General features: G+C 60.8%; 2 protein-coding genes across 7 annotated transcripts in view; one reads left to right on the top strand and one right to left on the bottom strand.

Moving 5' to 3' along the window:
* The first annotated feature begins 8,002 nt into the window (after positions 1 to 8,002).
* P2RX2 (purinergic receptor P2X 2) lies at positions 8,003 to 10,687 on the top strand. 6 transcript variants are annotated; one of them, XM_054594449.1, is made up of 12 exons: positions 8,003 to 8,178; positions 8,269 to 8,404; positions 8,491 to 8,562; positions 8,654 to 8,729; positions 8,808 to 8,904; positions 9,051 to 9,131; positions 9,218 to 9,356; positions 9,670 to 9,800; positions 9,991 to 10,081; positions 10,172 to 10,237; positions 10,322 to 10,399; positions 10,646 to 10,687. In XM_054594449.1, the coding sequence occupies exons 1-12, from the start codon at positions 8,003 to 8,005 to the stop codon at positions 10,685 to 10,687; spliced, it is 1,185 nt and encodes a 394-aa protein (XP_054450424.1). The 6 variants fall into 6 exon arrangements, with proteins under 6 accessions (XP_054450424.1, XP_054450422.1, XP_054450420.1 ...); XM_054594447.1 differs by having other exon boundaries at positions 10,583 to 10,687; XM_054594445.1 differs by having other exon boundaries at positions 10,322 to 10,687.
* Positions 10,688 to 13,492: 2,805 nt separating this feature from the next.
* Positions 13,493 to 16,495, bottom strand: part of POLE (DNA polymerase epsilon, catalytic subunit) — a 36,594-nt gene continuing 33,591 nt past the window's right edge. Inside the window, exons 46-49 of the mRNA XM_054594239.1 lie at positions 14,838 to 15,038; positions 14,377 to 14,502; positions 13,726 to 13,815; positions 13,493 to 13,606 (exon numbers count right to left, since the gene is read on the bottom strand). Coding sequence (XP_054450214.1) covers positions 13,493 to 13,606; positions 13,726 to 13,815; positions 14,377 to 14,502; positions 14,838 to 15,038 — 531 coding nt within the window. The remainder of the gene's footprint in view (positions 13,607 to 13,725; positions 13,816 to 14,376; positions 14,503 to 14,837; positions 15,039 to 16,495) is intronic.

Here is a 16,495-nt window from a genome sequence, read left to right as displayed (position 1 = left end):
CCGGTGCGGGTGGTTGAGACGGGTCCCCTCGCCCCGGGCCACCTCCGCCCCCAAGGCACCCACATCCTTTCCCTCCTCCTCCCAATCTTTCTCTTGCAAAATGGATGTTTTTAAAATGAAGAGGTGTTCTTTTCTAGAGCAGTTTTAGGGTTACAGAAAAATCGTGCAGAAAGTACAGAGAGGTTCCCTATACCCTCCTTCCTCCCGCCTCAGTTTCCCCTACTAGTACCATCTGACGGTGCCATGGTATGTTTGTTACAATCGGCCAACGGATGTTGCTACATCCTTATCACCCCAAGTCCACAGTTGACATTAGTCGCTCCTGTTGTACATTCTGTGGGTTTGGACGGATGGGTGGCAGGTACTCGTCACTACAGTGCCAGGCGGAGCAGCTTCGCCGCCCTGAACGTCCCCTGCGCTTCACTCCTGACCCCGCCCCCCAGCCAGCGCAGGTCTTTCTTCTGTGCCCACACAGCGGCCTTGCCCTCAAGGCCCCGCCGTGGGCTCCCCTGACCAGTCACGTGCACAGAGGGTCCCTCCATGTGTCTTCATGGCTCGGTAGCAAGTTTCTTTTTACTGGCCCGTGGAAATGGGTTTTTAATAACCCTTTCTCCTGGGGCGACTGGGCCCATCTGCTTAAAAAAGAGCGTGTGGGCCACAGGAGGGCACCCTCAAGTCCCCCGCGGGTCCCTCTGCAGGGAAGCCTCCCTCCCGGCTGACCCGGCGCTGGCCCTGACCGGCCCCGCCTCGCCGTGGTCTGGGGAGGTGGGCGCCGAAGGCCCCAGCACGCGTGTCTGGACCTGCCCTCAGCCAAGCCTGAGCCACCCGCCCGCACCCCGTGTCTGCTTGGCCGCCGCCGCTCACAGAGCTGCTGATCCGGCCTCCGGTTCACCTCCCCTTCGCCCCCCCCCCAACGCTTTTATTGTTTTAAATTGAGGTGATAGTCACATAATATAAATTTTACCATTTGAAAGTGAACAAATCAGCAGCCTTGAGCACATTCACAGTGCTGTGCAAGCACCACCTCTGTCTAGTTCCGGAACATTCCGTCCCCCAGAGCCACCCAGGCCCATCAGCCGGCACTTCCCCTTTGGCCAGAGCACTGGGGGCAGGCCTGCCGCCTCCTTCCAAGTTCCAAGGTGCAGCGTCCAGATGGGCAGTGGCCACGCCGGGTCCCGCCTGGCCGGCTGCACGGGTCGGGGGCGGGGGGCAGCTGAGTGGTCATGGCTCCACGTGTTGCCCCCCAGACCACGAGCCCCACGTCTGTTCCCTGCTCTGCCCCTGGGGACCCTGAGCCACTGCTGTCTCTGCGACTCAGACCCCGCTCTGCTTACAGTCACCCTGTCGGCGACGCCTCAGGGCTGAGCCTGGGATGAGGTTCCAGGGCCCTCGGACCTCGCGTTGGAGCTGTGGCGGGTCCCGCCGGGCTCGGTCCCGTGGCGCCTCTGGGACACCGGAGCCCTCCCGGGACCCCGTCTCCCTTCCCAAGGAGCGGGGTGGGGGGCAGGCTCCTGGCGTCACTGTGTGAACCGCAGCGTGAACATTCTTAAAGGTCAGACAAGCGCTGTTCTTTCTGTTCTCGCCCCAGGGTGTTCTCTGGTCTCCACCCTTGTCACAGGCCATGGAGCAGGTCCAGGCTGGTCACAAACGGGCTCGATGTGCCTGGTCAGCCCGGCCCGCGCGACCGGGCGCACACTGAGCCCACACGGGGAGGGCCGCTGACAGGGAGCCGCCCCGTCCGCAGCCAAGGGGCGCAGCCAGCCCCGGGTCCGAGGGCGGATGGGGAAGCGAAACGTGGCCCGTCCCCACGAGGGGGCTTCATTCACTTTAAAAGGGAAGGAGATTCGGACACACGCTGTATCATGTGGATGGACCTGGGGACACTGCGCTGGAGGAAAGGAGCCAGTCACAGAAGGACAAATCTGGGGGGGCCGAAGTGGTCAAAACCACGGAGACAGAGAGTGGACGGTGGTCACGAGGGGCTGGGGTGGGGGAGGAGGGTTAGTGTTTAGTGGGGACAGAGCTTCAGCTGGGGAAGATGAGAAAGTTCTAGAGAAGATGGTGGCAGCGGCTGCCCAACAGTGTGAATGTGCCCAATGCCATGGAGCCAGGGACTTAAAAGTGGTCAAGGTGGCGAATTTTATCTGTGCCTGATTTTCCGTCACCAGGCCCTGGAGGAGCAGTTGCTTCTGGACTTGAGCAGCAGCCCATTCACAGCCCGATGACTCTGAAATATTCTCCTATGTATGGAGACTCTTCTTGATTTGTTTACGAATCGCTCAGATCAGACACCTTTCCACAGTTTTTCCTTCCCAATGTCAACGTGGGCCCAGTGAGAGCTAAGCTGCCAGACCCGGGCGGCACAGGTCCCCAAGCCACAGCGGCCACGCTGGAGCCTAGGCCCCTCCTGTCGGTGTCTCTGGCTCCGACGGGGGCACAGAAAGCCTGGCTTAGCCCCGGCACCTGCGGTAAAGGCGTCCCCACTGGGGCGTGCGCTGGCAGACGGACACACAGAGAAACACACCGTGGGGGCGCAGGCGCAGAACCAGTGTCCCCCGCCCCAGAAGCGCTGCCCCTGCAGCCGACGGTGGCTCTGGCAACAGCGGCCCTACCTGGTGCCTCGGATTCTGCCTGCTGCTCTGTGTGGACAGGAGACCAGCCAGGCCCGCCGCAGCCCCAAAGTCCAGCCGCACGGCCCCTCCCAGCCCTCTTTCCCCAGCCCTGACCCCGCCTTCCCCCCCGACCAGGACGTCTTTCATCATCCTACCCAAGGGACCAAATGGACAGCGGACCATGTCCGGCCACGCACGACAGCAGGCCTCCGGCCCACGCACAGCCAGGGAGCCAGCCGCAGCCGCCGCCCAGATGGCCAGCTCTGGGTCACTGCCCGGAGCGTCCCTGGTTTTGACCCGCCTCCAGCTCAGGTCCAGCCCGGGAAGCCAAACGGGCCCCCGTCCGATCACGTGGGGCCCCCTCCCCACCTGGAGCGACGCCCCCACGGCCAGGTCGCCTGCTGTGGGTCTGAGGGGCGGGGTCGGGTGCCAAGCTCCGGACAAACAGCGCGTTTGTTCTCTCGGAACATTGTTTCCTCTTGTTTGTTTCTCAGAGTTTGTTCATAATAAACACTGCCTGCCTGCCTTATTGAACTGGCCGGGTGCCAGGCGCTGCCCTGGGGTCTGCAGAGGGACAACGGCCTCTTCCTGCCACCCCGTCACCCAGGCGCTCTGGGTCTAGCTCGGCAGTGGCCCCAGGCCCATCGATGGATAGGTCGCAGTGGGGGTGGCAGGTGCCTTGCAGGATGGGGCTGGGGTGCTGGGGCGGGGCTGGGTGATCGAGGGGCTGGGGGTGAGGACTCCTCCTTATTTTGAGGAGGGGCAGAGGGTCTGCACGCAATGGGGCAAGAAGGCAGGGAAGACCGGAGGTGGGCACAACCAGGTCTTGGGGCGAGGGTCGGGGGTCAGGGCCAGAGAGGGGTCACGAGCGTTTTAGGCAAAGAGTAAGAGCAGAGGGTTTCCGGGAGTGTAGACGCTCCGAGGCTGGAGCTGCCGAGCCCCCGGCTGGAGCCGAGAAGCAGCTCCGTGTTGATGGCTGGGGGGCCGGCCGGGGAGTGGGTCTGATGGGCTCGCCTGAGCCCAGTGTTTCAGTGTCGACATGGCCTCGCAAAGCACCCAAAACTCAGGGACCAGCCCAGCAGGCAGGCAGCGCCCTGTCCCGTGTGTGGTCAGGACGCGTCCCCGAGGCGGCCGGGCATGCGTGGGAGCAGAAAAACGAAGTCACCTGAGCTCGGCTGCGGGTTTGGACTGTTAGTCGAAACCACAGGCGTGGACAATAGTGCCCAGGGCCGGGCAGGGCGCAGGGTGAGCAGGGGAGGGGCCGGCACGGGTGTGGGGTTTCTCCCGGGTGGGCGGGCGTGAGGAGAAGCAAGTGCGCTGAGGTTGGGTCCCGGTGCCGGCGGGGCCCCCAGGATATGCCGGAGAGAGCCCGTCGTTGACCCCGCACGGGTGTCGTGTGGAGCGAGGCTTGTCTCAGCCAAGCTGTTTGGAAAAGGAACTCTAACTTTTACTGAGGACTTGGTTGATTTTACATTGTTATTGATAAATAGTTTTTAATTCTACTCTTGCCAGGAAGTAATATTTCCATATATCCAAGGGTTTTAGAATTTGAGTGACTTTTTTTCCTTGTAAAATGCCTTTTTAAGTTTAAAAAAAAAATGATGAGACTCGGTCCTTCCAAAGTTAAGTTTTTAACCTATTTAAATGTATTATGCAAATTATCGATTTTAATCGACACCTTAGCTGGCCTTATAAAGTTGCCAGCTAAGGAGTTTCACGGAGTTTCCACTTGCTCTTAAATGTCCTACCAGCAGCTGCCAAGGCACCTTATCTAAACCCCACAAGAAGCATTTGGGGTCTCCCAAAACCAATCAAACACAGGCTCGGCCCTGGATTGCGTGGCTACTTGGGTTCTGATGGGTGGGCCCTCACAACACAAAGCTACCTGGCTAGGGACGCTCTTACACTCTTCTTATAGCCTGACCCATATCCCGAACACGGGCCAGAAAACTCATCTCAGACGATAAAAGAAGTCATTAAATTCTTGGATCAATTTAAGCTTACAGCTTTTCTTCTGAGAAAAGATGAGGAGAAAATGCTGCATCCATCTAGAAGAGGAAATACCTGCACATGGCCAGCAGGGCGGCGCTCCCCCCATGGGAGAAGGTAGCCTCCCGCGTGGCGTGGGTTTCTCTACATCACTGGAATTTGGACTTTTCACCCAGACTTTGTAGATGGGCACCTCTTTCTGATGTCATCTTGCCTGAGGCCCCAAAAGTCATATCAACCTACACGCACAAGTCTTTGTTCAAATCAAATAATGTTCTTCAATTACTTACCACTTCTCCCCTTCTTGTCTTCTCTTTCTTGACCCTGTGACTCAGTCTCTGTGACTGAGCCTGTGCTCCACACCTGGGTGTCCTCCCTTCGACCCCACCTCTGCGCGCTGCCCTGAGCCCTGCAGGGGTACTGAGTAAGCAGCTTCTCTTTTAGTTCACGATCATGGCCCCAGGAGACTCTTTAATGCCCTTGCCACACCCCAGCGCAGTTCTCGCGTTTTTGCTCAAGGATCACCTTCTGATCCTGCTGTTACTGGCGCAGTGTGCCAGGCGAGGAGCGAGGGCGTGGGCCTCTCTGGGGTGCTGGGTCAGGCTGCCCGTGGGCCACAGCAACCAGCCTCTGGCCAGTGGAAAGCTAAGTACTATGTGCCCCTGTGAGCATGGAACAGTGTGGCCAGCCACTCTGCTCCAAGGCACAGGCAGAAACCCTGTCTGCCGATAACAGTATCCACCAAAACAATATTGAAAAAGAACAAATCACTTCCGGTCAAGGCGGCAGCGTAGGCAGACACAGCTCACTTCCTTGCACAATCACATCAAATTACAACTAAAATATAGAACACCCATCACTCAGAGCCGTCAGAAATCGAGCTGGTTGGAAGTCTGACACTATGGAATTAAAGAAACCACATCCATCCAGACTGGTAGGAGGGGTGCAGATGCGGAACCAGCTGGTCCCACATCCGTGTGTCGTAGGTAAAAATTTGGGAGGGACATCTCAGGAGCGAGGAGTCTGAGCCCCACCCCAGGCCCCTCAGCCCAGGGTTCCAGGGCCAGGAAGGTAAGTCCCCACAACTTCTGGCTGCAAAAACCAGCAGAGATTGAGTCGGTGGAAGAAACTCTGGAGTCCCAAGCAGTTCCTCTTAAAGAATCCACACACGGACTTACTCGGACTCACTCCCTCTGCGCTCCAGCGCCGGGGTGGCAGCTCGGAAGGCACCAGTGGCATAAAGGGAGGAGCTGAGGTGTCTGGCATCAATGTGAGCAGAGACCATTGTCCCTTTTCTGCACACCCCCCCACCCCCCGCCATTCAGCTGGCAGGCTGCTGCCGTATCTGAGACTCCATCACCCTGGCTCACCCTGTGTGTCCAGCCCTGGAGATCCCCTGAGACTCCGGCCCATCCCATTTACAGCTGCTAACAGAGGCTTTTCCATATGAACGGCTGGTCTAGGCTCAAGCTTCACAACTTCCTAACTCCTGTCCGACAAGCAGCAGCCGGCCTCAGCGAGCCCCAGGCCCAGCACTGGCAGCAACCAGCCTAGTCTCACAGCTTGGGCTTCAACTCATGTACAAAAATTAACACAAAATGGTTCAACAACCTAATGACAAACCGGTAAAATGATACGACCCTTAGAAGAAAGCAGGCATAAATTTTCATGCCCTTGGATTTAGCAACGGATTCTTACACACCGAAAGCCCAAGCAACAAAAAAACAAAAACAGCTAAGTTGAACTTCATCAAAATTAAAAACTTTTGTGTATTAAAGAACACCATCCAGAAAGTGAAAAGACACCCTACAATGGGAGAAGATGCCTGCATGCACGTATCTGGTGAGGGTCGAATATCCCCAGTGCCCGGGCACGTCCCACAGCTGGACCGCAGAATGGCAGACAATCCAATTTAAAAATGGGCGAAGGACATGAATAAACATTTATCCGAAGAAATTATACCATTTTACCCATGAGGACGGCAATAACCAAATTAGTGGAAAATAAGGGTTGGCAAGAATGCGTGGAAAAGGGAACACTTGTCCTTTCCTGGCTGGGGTGGAAAACGGCTTAGTTGCTTGGAAAACGGCCTGGCCTTTCCTCAAAAGGGGCGCCGCAGGGCCCGGGGATCCCACTGCCAGGCGTACACGCCCCAAATGGACACCAGGTGCTCAGACAACGGCTCGTACGCGAATATTCGCAGCAGCTTCAGTCACAGCAGCCAACGGGAGGGAGGCCCCGGAACGTCTATCAACGGATCAACAGACACGTCGTGGGATGTCACACAGCGGGAAAGGATCCGCGGCCGAAATGAACGAAGCGCTTGAAACCGGTACCGGCCCTGGTCGGACCTGGAAGACGGGCGGGTACGCGGAACGCGCCAGGCGCGGATCGACCGGTGCGGCGGGACTCCGGCCTGGGAAGGGCCCCGAGCGGACCATCCCACGGAGGCGGCAGGTCGGTGGCAGCCGCCGGCCGGCAGGGGCGGAGGGGACTGGCTGCGTGGGTTGCGGGGCTTCGCCGGAGACGGTGAGCGGGAGAGGAAGTCGAGGACAGCGGCTGCTCGACGTTGAGGACGCGGTACGTCCCGCCGACGTGTTCACCACGACCGGTTCGTTAAAATGGTTCATTAGATGCTATGTAAACGTCACCTCGAAAAAGTGCAAGAAATTTATCATTTGGTGAAACGCCATGTCTGGGATTGGCTCCAAAATAATGAGTTGGAGTAAAAACTAAAAAGTTAAAAACCGAAACCCTTTGGTTGGCAAGTAAAAGGGATCGGAAGTGTTTAAGATCGTGGGGCGCGCGGCCCCGCCGGGGCGGGGCGGAGGAGAGCGGGGCGCGAGGCCGGGGCCGCGGAACGACCAGGCCGAGGCTGCCGAGGAGGGGCCTGCGCCTGCCGGCCGCGGCGGGGCCACGGGCTGCCCTCGGGGAAATCGCGCCGTTGCCCCGCAGGCGCGCGAATGTATTTGCAGCTTCACTGGGGTGCAATCGCATTTAACGCTGTGCGTTGTTTTAAAAAGGATTGCGCTTCGGGTCCCGGGCGCGCTGCGCGGCGGACGTCGGTGGAGACGTGCAGGGGGCGGGGCGCTCCGCCACATCTCGCGCCCCATCCTGAGAAAGTGCCCCCCGGACGCGCGGTGCCTTACCCCGGGGACGACCGCCGCACGACCCCCGCTGCGCCCGCTCCGGGAGTTCCCGCTCCAGGCCCCGACTGGTGACACCTGCCAAGAGCGCCGGGCGCCGGCTGGGGACCCCCGACCCGGGGCGGGGCGGGCGAGGCCACGCCCCGGGAGGCGGCCCCAGCGGAGCCCCAGCCCCGCCCCGCCCCGGGGCGCGCGCCGCGTCCCACCCTCGCGACTGTCCGAGCTCCGGGCCCCGGCTTCCCGGGCGGCGGGGCCATGGCGGCCGCGGAGCCCAAGCCCCCGGCGGGTGCGGCCGCGGCCCGGCGCCTGGCCCGGGGCTGCTGGTCCGCGTTCTGGGACTACGAGACGCCCAAGGTGATCGTGGTGAAGAACCGGCGCCTGGGCGTCGTGTACCGCCTGGTGCAGCTGCTCATCCTGCTCTACTTCGTGTGGTGGGTGCGCGCGGGGCTGGGCTCCGGGGTGGGGGCGGAGAGGCCGCGGGGTCCCCGGCCGCCTCCCGAGCTGGCCCCGCGTCCCCACAGGTACGTGTTCATCGTGCAGAAGAGTTACCAGGACCGGGAGACGGGCCCCGAGAGCTCCGTCATCACCAAGGTCAAGGGCATCACGGCGTCGGAGCACAAGGTGTGGGACGTGGAGGAGTACGTGAAGCCCCCCGAGGTGAGTGCCGCCCGCCGCGCGCTGGGGGTGGTCCGACGGGGGCCGCGCTGCCCGCGCCCGCCGACTGTCCCCTCCTCTGAGCCCAGGGAGGCAGCGTGTTCAGCATCATCACCAGGATCGAGGTCACCCGCTCCCAGACTCTGGGCACCTGCCCCGAGGTGAGGCGGGGTCGAGGACGGAACGGGGAGGGTCCGGACTGTGTCCGGGGACCGCGGGCGTCCGGCCCTGACCCAACCGCCTTCTCCCTAGAGTGCGCGGGTCTCCAACGCCACCTGCGACTCCGACGAGGACTGCGTGGCCGGAGAGCTGGACATGCTGGGGAACGGTCTGCGGGCGCCGCGGGGGCGCGGGGGTGGGGGTGGGCCGGGGCGCCCCTCCTTGCCCTGAGCGCCTGTGCCCGCAGGTGTGCGGACGGGGCGCTGCGTGCCCTACTACCACGGGGCCTCCAAGACCTGCGAGGTGTCTGGCTGGTGCCCCGTGGAGGACGGCGCCTCTGTCAGGTGCGCCCCAACCACCCGGGACCCAGGCGCCCCCCGCCCGCGACTCTGCGCCTCCCTCGGGGGTGGGGGGTGGGGGTGGGCGTGCGGCCAGGGAGGCTTGGGGGCGGGGGTGGGGGAACTAAACACACCCAGTCTTGCCTCCTCAGCCAATTTCTTGGAAAGATGGCCCCAAATTTCACCATCCTCATCAAGAACAGCATCCACTATCCCAAATTCCGGTTTTCCAAGTGAGAGCCTGCGGGTGCGGGCCGAGGGCGGGGACGGGGCGCTTCCTGGGAAGGCCGCGCCCGCTTGACGCGCCGGGCGTGCGCAGGGGCAACATCGAGAACCGCAGGGACGGCTACCTGAAGCGCTGCACGTTCGACGAAGCGTCGCACCTGTACTGCCCCATTTTCCGGCTGGGCTTCATCGTGGAGAGGGCCGGGGAGAACTTCACCGAGCTGGCGCACACGGTGAGGGCTCCGGCCGGCCGGCCGTCCCTTGGCTGTCGGGCCGGCGGGGCGGCGCGCGGAGGGGAGGGGACCGGGTGCCCTGCCTGGCTGGGCAGGATCCCCGCTGAATTACTGACTCCTGGTCACGCAGACACCCCTGCTGTCTCCTAGTGCCTCAGATGTGGGGCGCTTGCCATACTCCCCGGCTCTGGGCCCTGAGCACCCCCTGGTTCCCCATGATGTGCACCCCACACAGCCTCAGGGCGGGACCCCAGGGCTCTGGAGGGTCATGTGTGCCGCCCTGACCCCCATCTCTGTATCCATGTCTGGGCAGGGTGGTGTCATTGGGGTCATTATCAACTGGGACTGTGACCTGGACCTGCCGGCATCAAGCTGCAACCCCAAGTACTCCTTCCGGAGACTCGACCCCAAGCACGTCCCAGCTTCCTCTGGCTACAACTTCAGGTGCTTTGGCCTTGGGACAGCTGGGCCCTCCCCCACCCTGGCTGTGGCAGGTGCTCAAAGGCAGGGGCACCCGTGGTCAGCAGAGACTCAGAGTTGCCCCTCTGGCGTCGCCCACTGCCAGTTCCTCAGGGTCAGGTAGCCGGTCTTCTGGTCCCAGGTTCTGATGCCCTTCCCGGTTGTCCCACCCCAGGTTTGCCAGGTACTACAAGATCAATGGCACCACCACCCGCACGCTCATCAAGGCCTACGGGGTCCGCATCGACGTCATTGTGCACGGACAGGTAACCCGGCCGGCCTGGGTGGGCCGGAGCTCGGCTGGTCCAGCTCCACGGCCCCCACCCCGACGGTCTGAGGTGGCCTCTTCTCCCCAGGCAGGCAAGTTCAGCCTGATTCCCACCATCATTAACCTGGCCACCGCGCTGACCTCCGTCGGGGTGGTAAGGAGCGCACACCGCGGGCTGGACGCGTGTGGTGGGTGGGGGTCTCACCATGCCCTCACATGCCTGTCCCGCTGGCCCCAGGGCTCCTTCCTGTGTGACTGGATCTTGCTAACGTTCATGAACAAAAACAAAGTCTACAGCCATAAGAAATTCGACAAGGTGTGTACGCCAAGGCACTCCCCAGGTAGCTGGCCTGTGACCCTGGCCCTCGTTCTGGGACAGGCCCCTCCGCCCCCCTGCCCCTGCCCCACGGACCCGAGCAGGCCACAGGAAGAGGGGCGGAGCCAGGCCCAGGCCGCCCTGCCACCACGGCCTTGTCCCACCTCCGCCCTGTCTGAGCAGATGGCGGACATTCCCGGTCGGGGTGCAGGACCGGGGCCCTGGGCCTCCGAGCCTTCCCAGCAGGACTCCACGCTCACAGACCCCCGAGGTTTGGCTCAGCTCTGAGCCCTCCCCCACCTCCCCTCACAAAGGCTGGGCCTGGCCCCGAAGCCTGGCGGGGACCCGCCTGAAGAACCCAGGCCCTGCCCCCACACAACCAACAGGGAACCAAAGGACCTCCACGCAGTCGGGCCGCAGGCTGACAGGGGCAGCACCCCGACCCCAGCTGCCCCCACCTCCCGACCTCCCCAGCTCCTTGCCCTCCCTGCCCACACAGCCTGGGACCACCCGCCCAGATCCCTTGCTCGCCTCCTAGGCAAGAGATCACATGTCCAGAATCCAATAAACCTGTGACCAGAACCGTCTGGCCTCATGTTGTGGGAGAAGCATCTTGGGGCCTGGAGACAGGCCAACAGCGTGCGCCTCTGCAGGAGCTTTAACCCGCCTGGTGCGTGTGCAGGCACAATGCCGCCCTCCCTCCACCAGGTCCCTGTCGCATCTGCCCCGGGGGCTGGTGGGTGGGCCAGGCCGAGGGCAGGGCGACCCCCGATTCCTCTCAGCACAGCGGTTAGTGTGAGCGCTGGCTTCCGGCAGGGGTCACCCCAGGCCCCAGCCCTTAGAATGAGGGAAGAGTGGCAACAAGGACAGAAGCCAGGAGGGAGGTGATGAGATGTACCCAGAGGAAACCAAAGCTTTGGTTCCACTGGCTCTTAAACCAAAATGCCCTTCCAGGTTCTGAGGGGCACCGCTGGGCAGGAACCCAGTTGGACAGAGCAGGGGCCCCTGGTGCCAGCCTGGTTAGGCATGTGGGTAACCTGGTTGCTGCAGCCTCAGATGCCACAGCTGTTGCACTCAGCTCCTTGCCAGACCAGAGCACGCTCTGGGGACAGCCGCTTCTCCGAGTGACGGCGAGTGTGCAGGCGTGAGGAGGCATGAGCCGAGTGCCTCGCACAGATCTCACCTGCGACCCATCACGCCCAAGCTGAAGGGGAGGGAAGATTCAGCCCGCACCACCCTGGGCATCCCTAAGTGCAAGGACCCACCCGCCCACACCGGACAGTTGCTGCACACGTGCTGCAGCCAGGACACACTCCTGAAGCCCCCACCCAGCCACCTCCACAGAACCTCCCATCCTTGGGGCGTCAGCTGCGCAGGTCACCCAAATGCCCGTGACATCCTGAGTGTCTGGCTCACAGATGTCCAGCTCTGGTTTCGGAGAAACTGGCTTTTCCAGTTGAGGCTGGGCTGCAAGCTCAAGCACCAGGGCCAGGGGCTCAGGTTTCCCATGAGTGACCAGGGCCTTGCACCCCAAATGCCGCCACCTGAGCTGGCCTCTGGGGAGCTGCCGGCAGCTGCAGAGCCCAGAGCGGCAGGGCCCCACCTCGCTGCAGGGACAGGGAGTGCAGCACCCTGGGCGAGACTGTGGGCTGGCCCCCCCCCCCCCCCCGAGGCCTTGGCATCACTACCGGGAAGCCTGGTTAGCTCCCCCACCCCGGCCCTAATTTGATCTGATCTCCGTCTGGGGCTGACTTGGGCTCCGTCCACCTTCCAGCCGGCATCAGGTTTCTTCCGGCCACTGGGCTGGGCCAGCCCGGGGGCCAACGCAGCCACACAGACAGCTGTGAGCGGCTCAGCCCCCTCCAGAGGCTGAGGGGCTCTGCACAAACACAGCACACATTTTAAGAAATGTGAAATTCAGATGAAAATTCAAAGTTGAACTGGAAGACAGAAATTAGGTAGCAAGGACAAAGTTAGACCAGGCTCCGTGGGGCCCGACGGCCCACCTGGGCCTCCCACAAGCCCACCATTTGGGGTTTGAGTTCGCTGCCTCACCAACTCTTCCTGTTTCCAGTGTATGTCATTAAAATCGAGGGGCACGAGGCTTATGTTCTGGGGCTGATGAAGACAGAGCGGGGGAAAGCTGGTGCTCAGCAGTGGACCCGGGCACCCCCCACCCCCAGCTCTGCAGGCCAGGGCTCTGAGTACACGGATGCTGAGGCCCCCTGGGCAGGAAACCCTCAGCTGGGTGCCTGGTGGGGTCAGAGGTCCTGGACCGATCCCTGAGGATGAAGCAAGAATAGGACCTGCCTCCACCTGATGAAATTGCTGCTCTTTCCTTCCTCCCTTCCCCTGAAGAACCAAAAATCTTGTGGGTGGAAAACTATTTTCCTAAAATCCAGATAGTAACATAGGCTGCGGAGCCCACGATCAACAGTGCGCCCCACCCCTCCCTGGGCCCATGCAGGTTCTGAGGGGGGGGGGCTGCAGACAGGCCCTCCGGGAAGCCCTGGCCCAGACGAGCTGCCTGCACCCCCTGCTCTGACCAGGAGGTCTCCACGGAGAAGCCCAAGTCCCTGGAACCCATCGTGCAGAAGACGCCCGGGGCCCCACAGGCTCAGGTCCTGGTTCCTGAACGGGCCTGGGCCGACGCTGTGGGATGTGCTTCCGCCAGGTAACAAGTGCCTGGGCAGCAGGGGCTGCAGATGCCCATTCAGGCGTCACCGTGCCCTGGGTCTGGCCTCCAGTCACCCTCAGGTCTCGGTTCAAACGGGAGACCCCGAGGGCGGCCAGGGGCGGGGGGCAGTGGGGCAGGGCCGTGCAGCGGCAGCAGAGGCCACCCGCGTGTTCGCACAGTGAGAAGCGACCTGCTCCTGCGCTCGCTGGGGATGCTCTCAGGTCCACAGCTGCGCAGACCAAGACTGGGACCAGGAGCTGAAAGGTGGGCCGCTCCCTGCTCTGGCTCCTTTGGGCCCAGCGACCTGCTCCCCGAGAGCGTCCTGGTGGTCGTTTTCTGTGGCGCTGCGTCCTGCGCGTGAGTCGGGAAGACCCTGAGTTGGGGCGCTGGGGCAGACGGGCGCGGTGCCTGGCTCGCTACTGGCTCGGCTGGGGGCTCTTCTGCAGCAGCCACTCCAGGGTCTCCATGAGGTGCGACATGCCAAAGTGCTGGGCAAGGTTCCGGAAGATTCCGATCTGCTCCATGAAGACCTGCGGAAGGAATGGTCACTGTGAGACCGAGTCCCAGAGGAGGGGCGGGTGCAGGGCAAGGCCCAGGAGCGTAGGGAGCGAGGGGGTGTGGGTGACAGCCAAGGAGGCGGCAGCCCGACCTTGGTGTGGATGGTGAGGGCGAAGTCGCCGGCACAGCCACAGTACACGGCCATGTTGGTCTCCTTCACACCTCGGCACTTCAGGCAGATCTGGAACGAGAAGCCCTGGTCAGGAGCCCCTTGATCCCCACAGCCTGCACCTCACCTGTGGGTAAAGCCGAGACTTCACAATGGCCTTCATCGAAGCCATCGGGACCTCATCCAGTGCCCGGGCTGCGGGCACCCACCTGCTCCAGGTCACAGACCCAACACCTCCCTCGGTTTTTGCTGAGAGGTCCCCTGGATCCAAGGCTGAACACCCCAGCTCTCTCTCTCTCTCTCTCTCTCTCTCACACCGCCCCCCACTGGTTCTCAACACTCATCCGCTTACACGCTTCACCTTGTTTGCTGTCTATCTCCCTTCACTACAGTGCAAGGTCCACTAAGCCAGCAGCTGGCCATCACAGGTGCCCAACAGGTGCTATGAGACTAAATCACTTGGGCTGTGGGTGAGGCCTGACCCAAGAGGCGGCCATCATGGAGGGCCGTGCTGTGCCCTGAGACCGGGCCTGCCAACAGCCCTGCTCCCCATGAGTGCCGACTGCCTGTCTGGAAGCCCCTGTGGGGGCTGGCCGGGCGGAGTGAAGCGCCGGCGCCAGCCCCGCTGCTCACCAGGTCCTGCAGGGTGAAGGCCATCAGTTTCTTCTGCAGGGCCTCTACCAAGGCCGTCTCAATCACCGACGAGTCATAGGCAACCTGGCAGTTGGGGCAGAGCCACTGGGGCAGCATGGCCCCATCCTGGGCGGCGGACAGGGAGGAAGCAGGTCAGCCTCTGCGCAGCCTTCCTCGGCAGCATCCCCACACAGGGCTCGGGAGGCCAGCGTTGAGCAGAGGCCCGAGAGAGGAGAGCTCTCGCGAGAGGGGCATCGCCGCGCGCAGCCGCCCACTCAGCTGCAGGGCACACTCCCATCGCCACCACTGTCCTTGCGTGTTTGCTGGGACAACGTCCTAGCGCATGGAGGCTGAGTGCCTTAAGAGCGGTGCCTGTTCTCATCTACGTCACAGCTTGCAGGGGCGCATCGCATGCAACCCGAAAAGGCGGAGACAGGCCCTGACACACGGACGCTGCCCACCTGAGAGAAGGACGGGTCTTTGCACAGGTCCAGGTCCCGGCAAAAGTTACAGCTGTGGCAGATGACCTCTGGGAGCACGTAGGAGCGGCAGGGGTCTCGGAACTGGGCCTCCTCTGAAAACTCCCCGACGTCCACCAGGCGCAGAAGGTCCCGGTTCAGTTTGTTCACCTGGTTTGTGATGTTTGTGTCCAGAGACAGAACCTGCGGAGAACAGAGTGTGGGTGAGGGACGGCTTCCGGGCTCCCCGCTGCTCCGTCCGGACTGGGAAACCCCGCGGCTGACTCTCAGAGCGGCAGCGTCTCAGCATCTTCCGCCTTTCTACTCTGTCCGGGCGTGAGAGGGCAGCGTTGCCTCCTCTACCTCTGTGGCCCCCAGCAAGGCCACACACACGGGGCCCTGCTCTGCCCCAGGTCTCACAGGCTTCCTCAGGTCTGGGGACTCTGGCACACACCAAAGTTTTTGCTCTGTCTGCTGTCACTGCTCCTTTTACCTGAATGACAGGCAGTCCTGAGTCTACTGGAGCTTTACAATCTCAAATGCAGAGTGGTTGGTGGCCGCCTTCCATGGAGGAGGACTTCCCAGGCTGGCCTAGGGGCCTGCAGGGCCGAGGGGGTGTCACGGAACCCTCCTGTCTGAAAGGAGAGCCCCCCACCCCGCCCAGCCCTGCTGTCCTAGCACGATGCCAAGAGCAAGAGCCAGAGCCAGATGCCACAGGAGGACACTGTTGGGAAGACCAATTAAAGTCCAATTTGAAGCCCACACGAGCCAGTGAGACAAGCAGACTTCAGCAAGTAGGTGAGTTCACAAGCACTACACGTAATGAGGATTAACAGCCCATAGATTCCCAAAGAATCTACAAAAAGGCCACACGAACTAAGGTTTAGCAAGGTGGCAAGTATAAGATTAATATACAAAATTCCATGTACTTCCATGTATTAACAGTGAACAACTGGAAACTGAAGTTTAAAAAAAATCAGTGCCATCACAAGAATACCAGGAAACATTGCAAATATGTGCAATATTTATATGCTGAAAATCCCAAACAATGATGAAGGAAACCAAAGCCCTAAAGGAACAGACTGAGAGCCTTGACAGCAAAGTGTCAGTTCTCTGTGAATTAACCTACAGATTCAGAACTGGAATCAGCATTCCAGAAGGCCTTTTTTTTTTTTTTTTTAATAGAAACTGATATACTTATTTGGAAATGTATATGGAGAAGCAAAGGAACTTGAATAGCCAAAGCAATTTTGAAAAAGAACACAACTAGAGCAGTCACTCTACCTGGTTTCTGGACTTGGTAAAGTTACAGAAGTCAAGATGGACAGACGCCGACGGAGATACAGAAACAGATCCACTGAGCCAGTCATGTCTTGAAAAAGGTGCAGAGATGATTCGGTGGGGGAAGGATAATCTTTTCAACAACAGGGCTGGCATAATTGGATGTGCTTGTGCAGAAATAAGGACCTCGCTCTCTAAATTTACGCATTATGCAAAAATGAACTCAAAATGGATCACAGACTAAATGTAAAACCTAAAACTAAAAAACTTGTAGAAAACAGAAAATTTTTGTGACTTTGGTTAAAACAAAGATTTCCCAGATGAAACCAAAAGCTCAACTCATTAAAAAAAAAAAAAAAAGATAAATTAGATCCAAGATC

Source organism: Pteronotus mesoamericanus, unplaced genomic scaffold (genome assembly GCF_021234165.1).
Source record: "Pteronotus mesoamericanus isolate MK-2021 breed Mesoamerican mustached bat unplaced genomic scaffold, CSHL_Meso_final scaffold_507, whole genome shotgun sequence".
Classification (NCBI taxonomy): Eukaryota; Metazoa; Chordata; class Mammalia; order Chiroptera; family Mormoopidae; genus Pteronotus; species Pteronotus mesoamericanus.
Note: the sequence above shows the minus strand (reverse complement) of the source record. Positions and strands in the feature narration are given on the sequence as shown.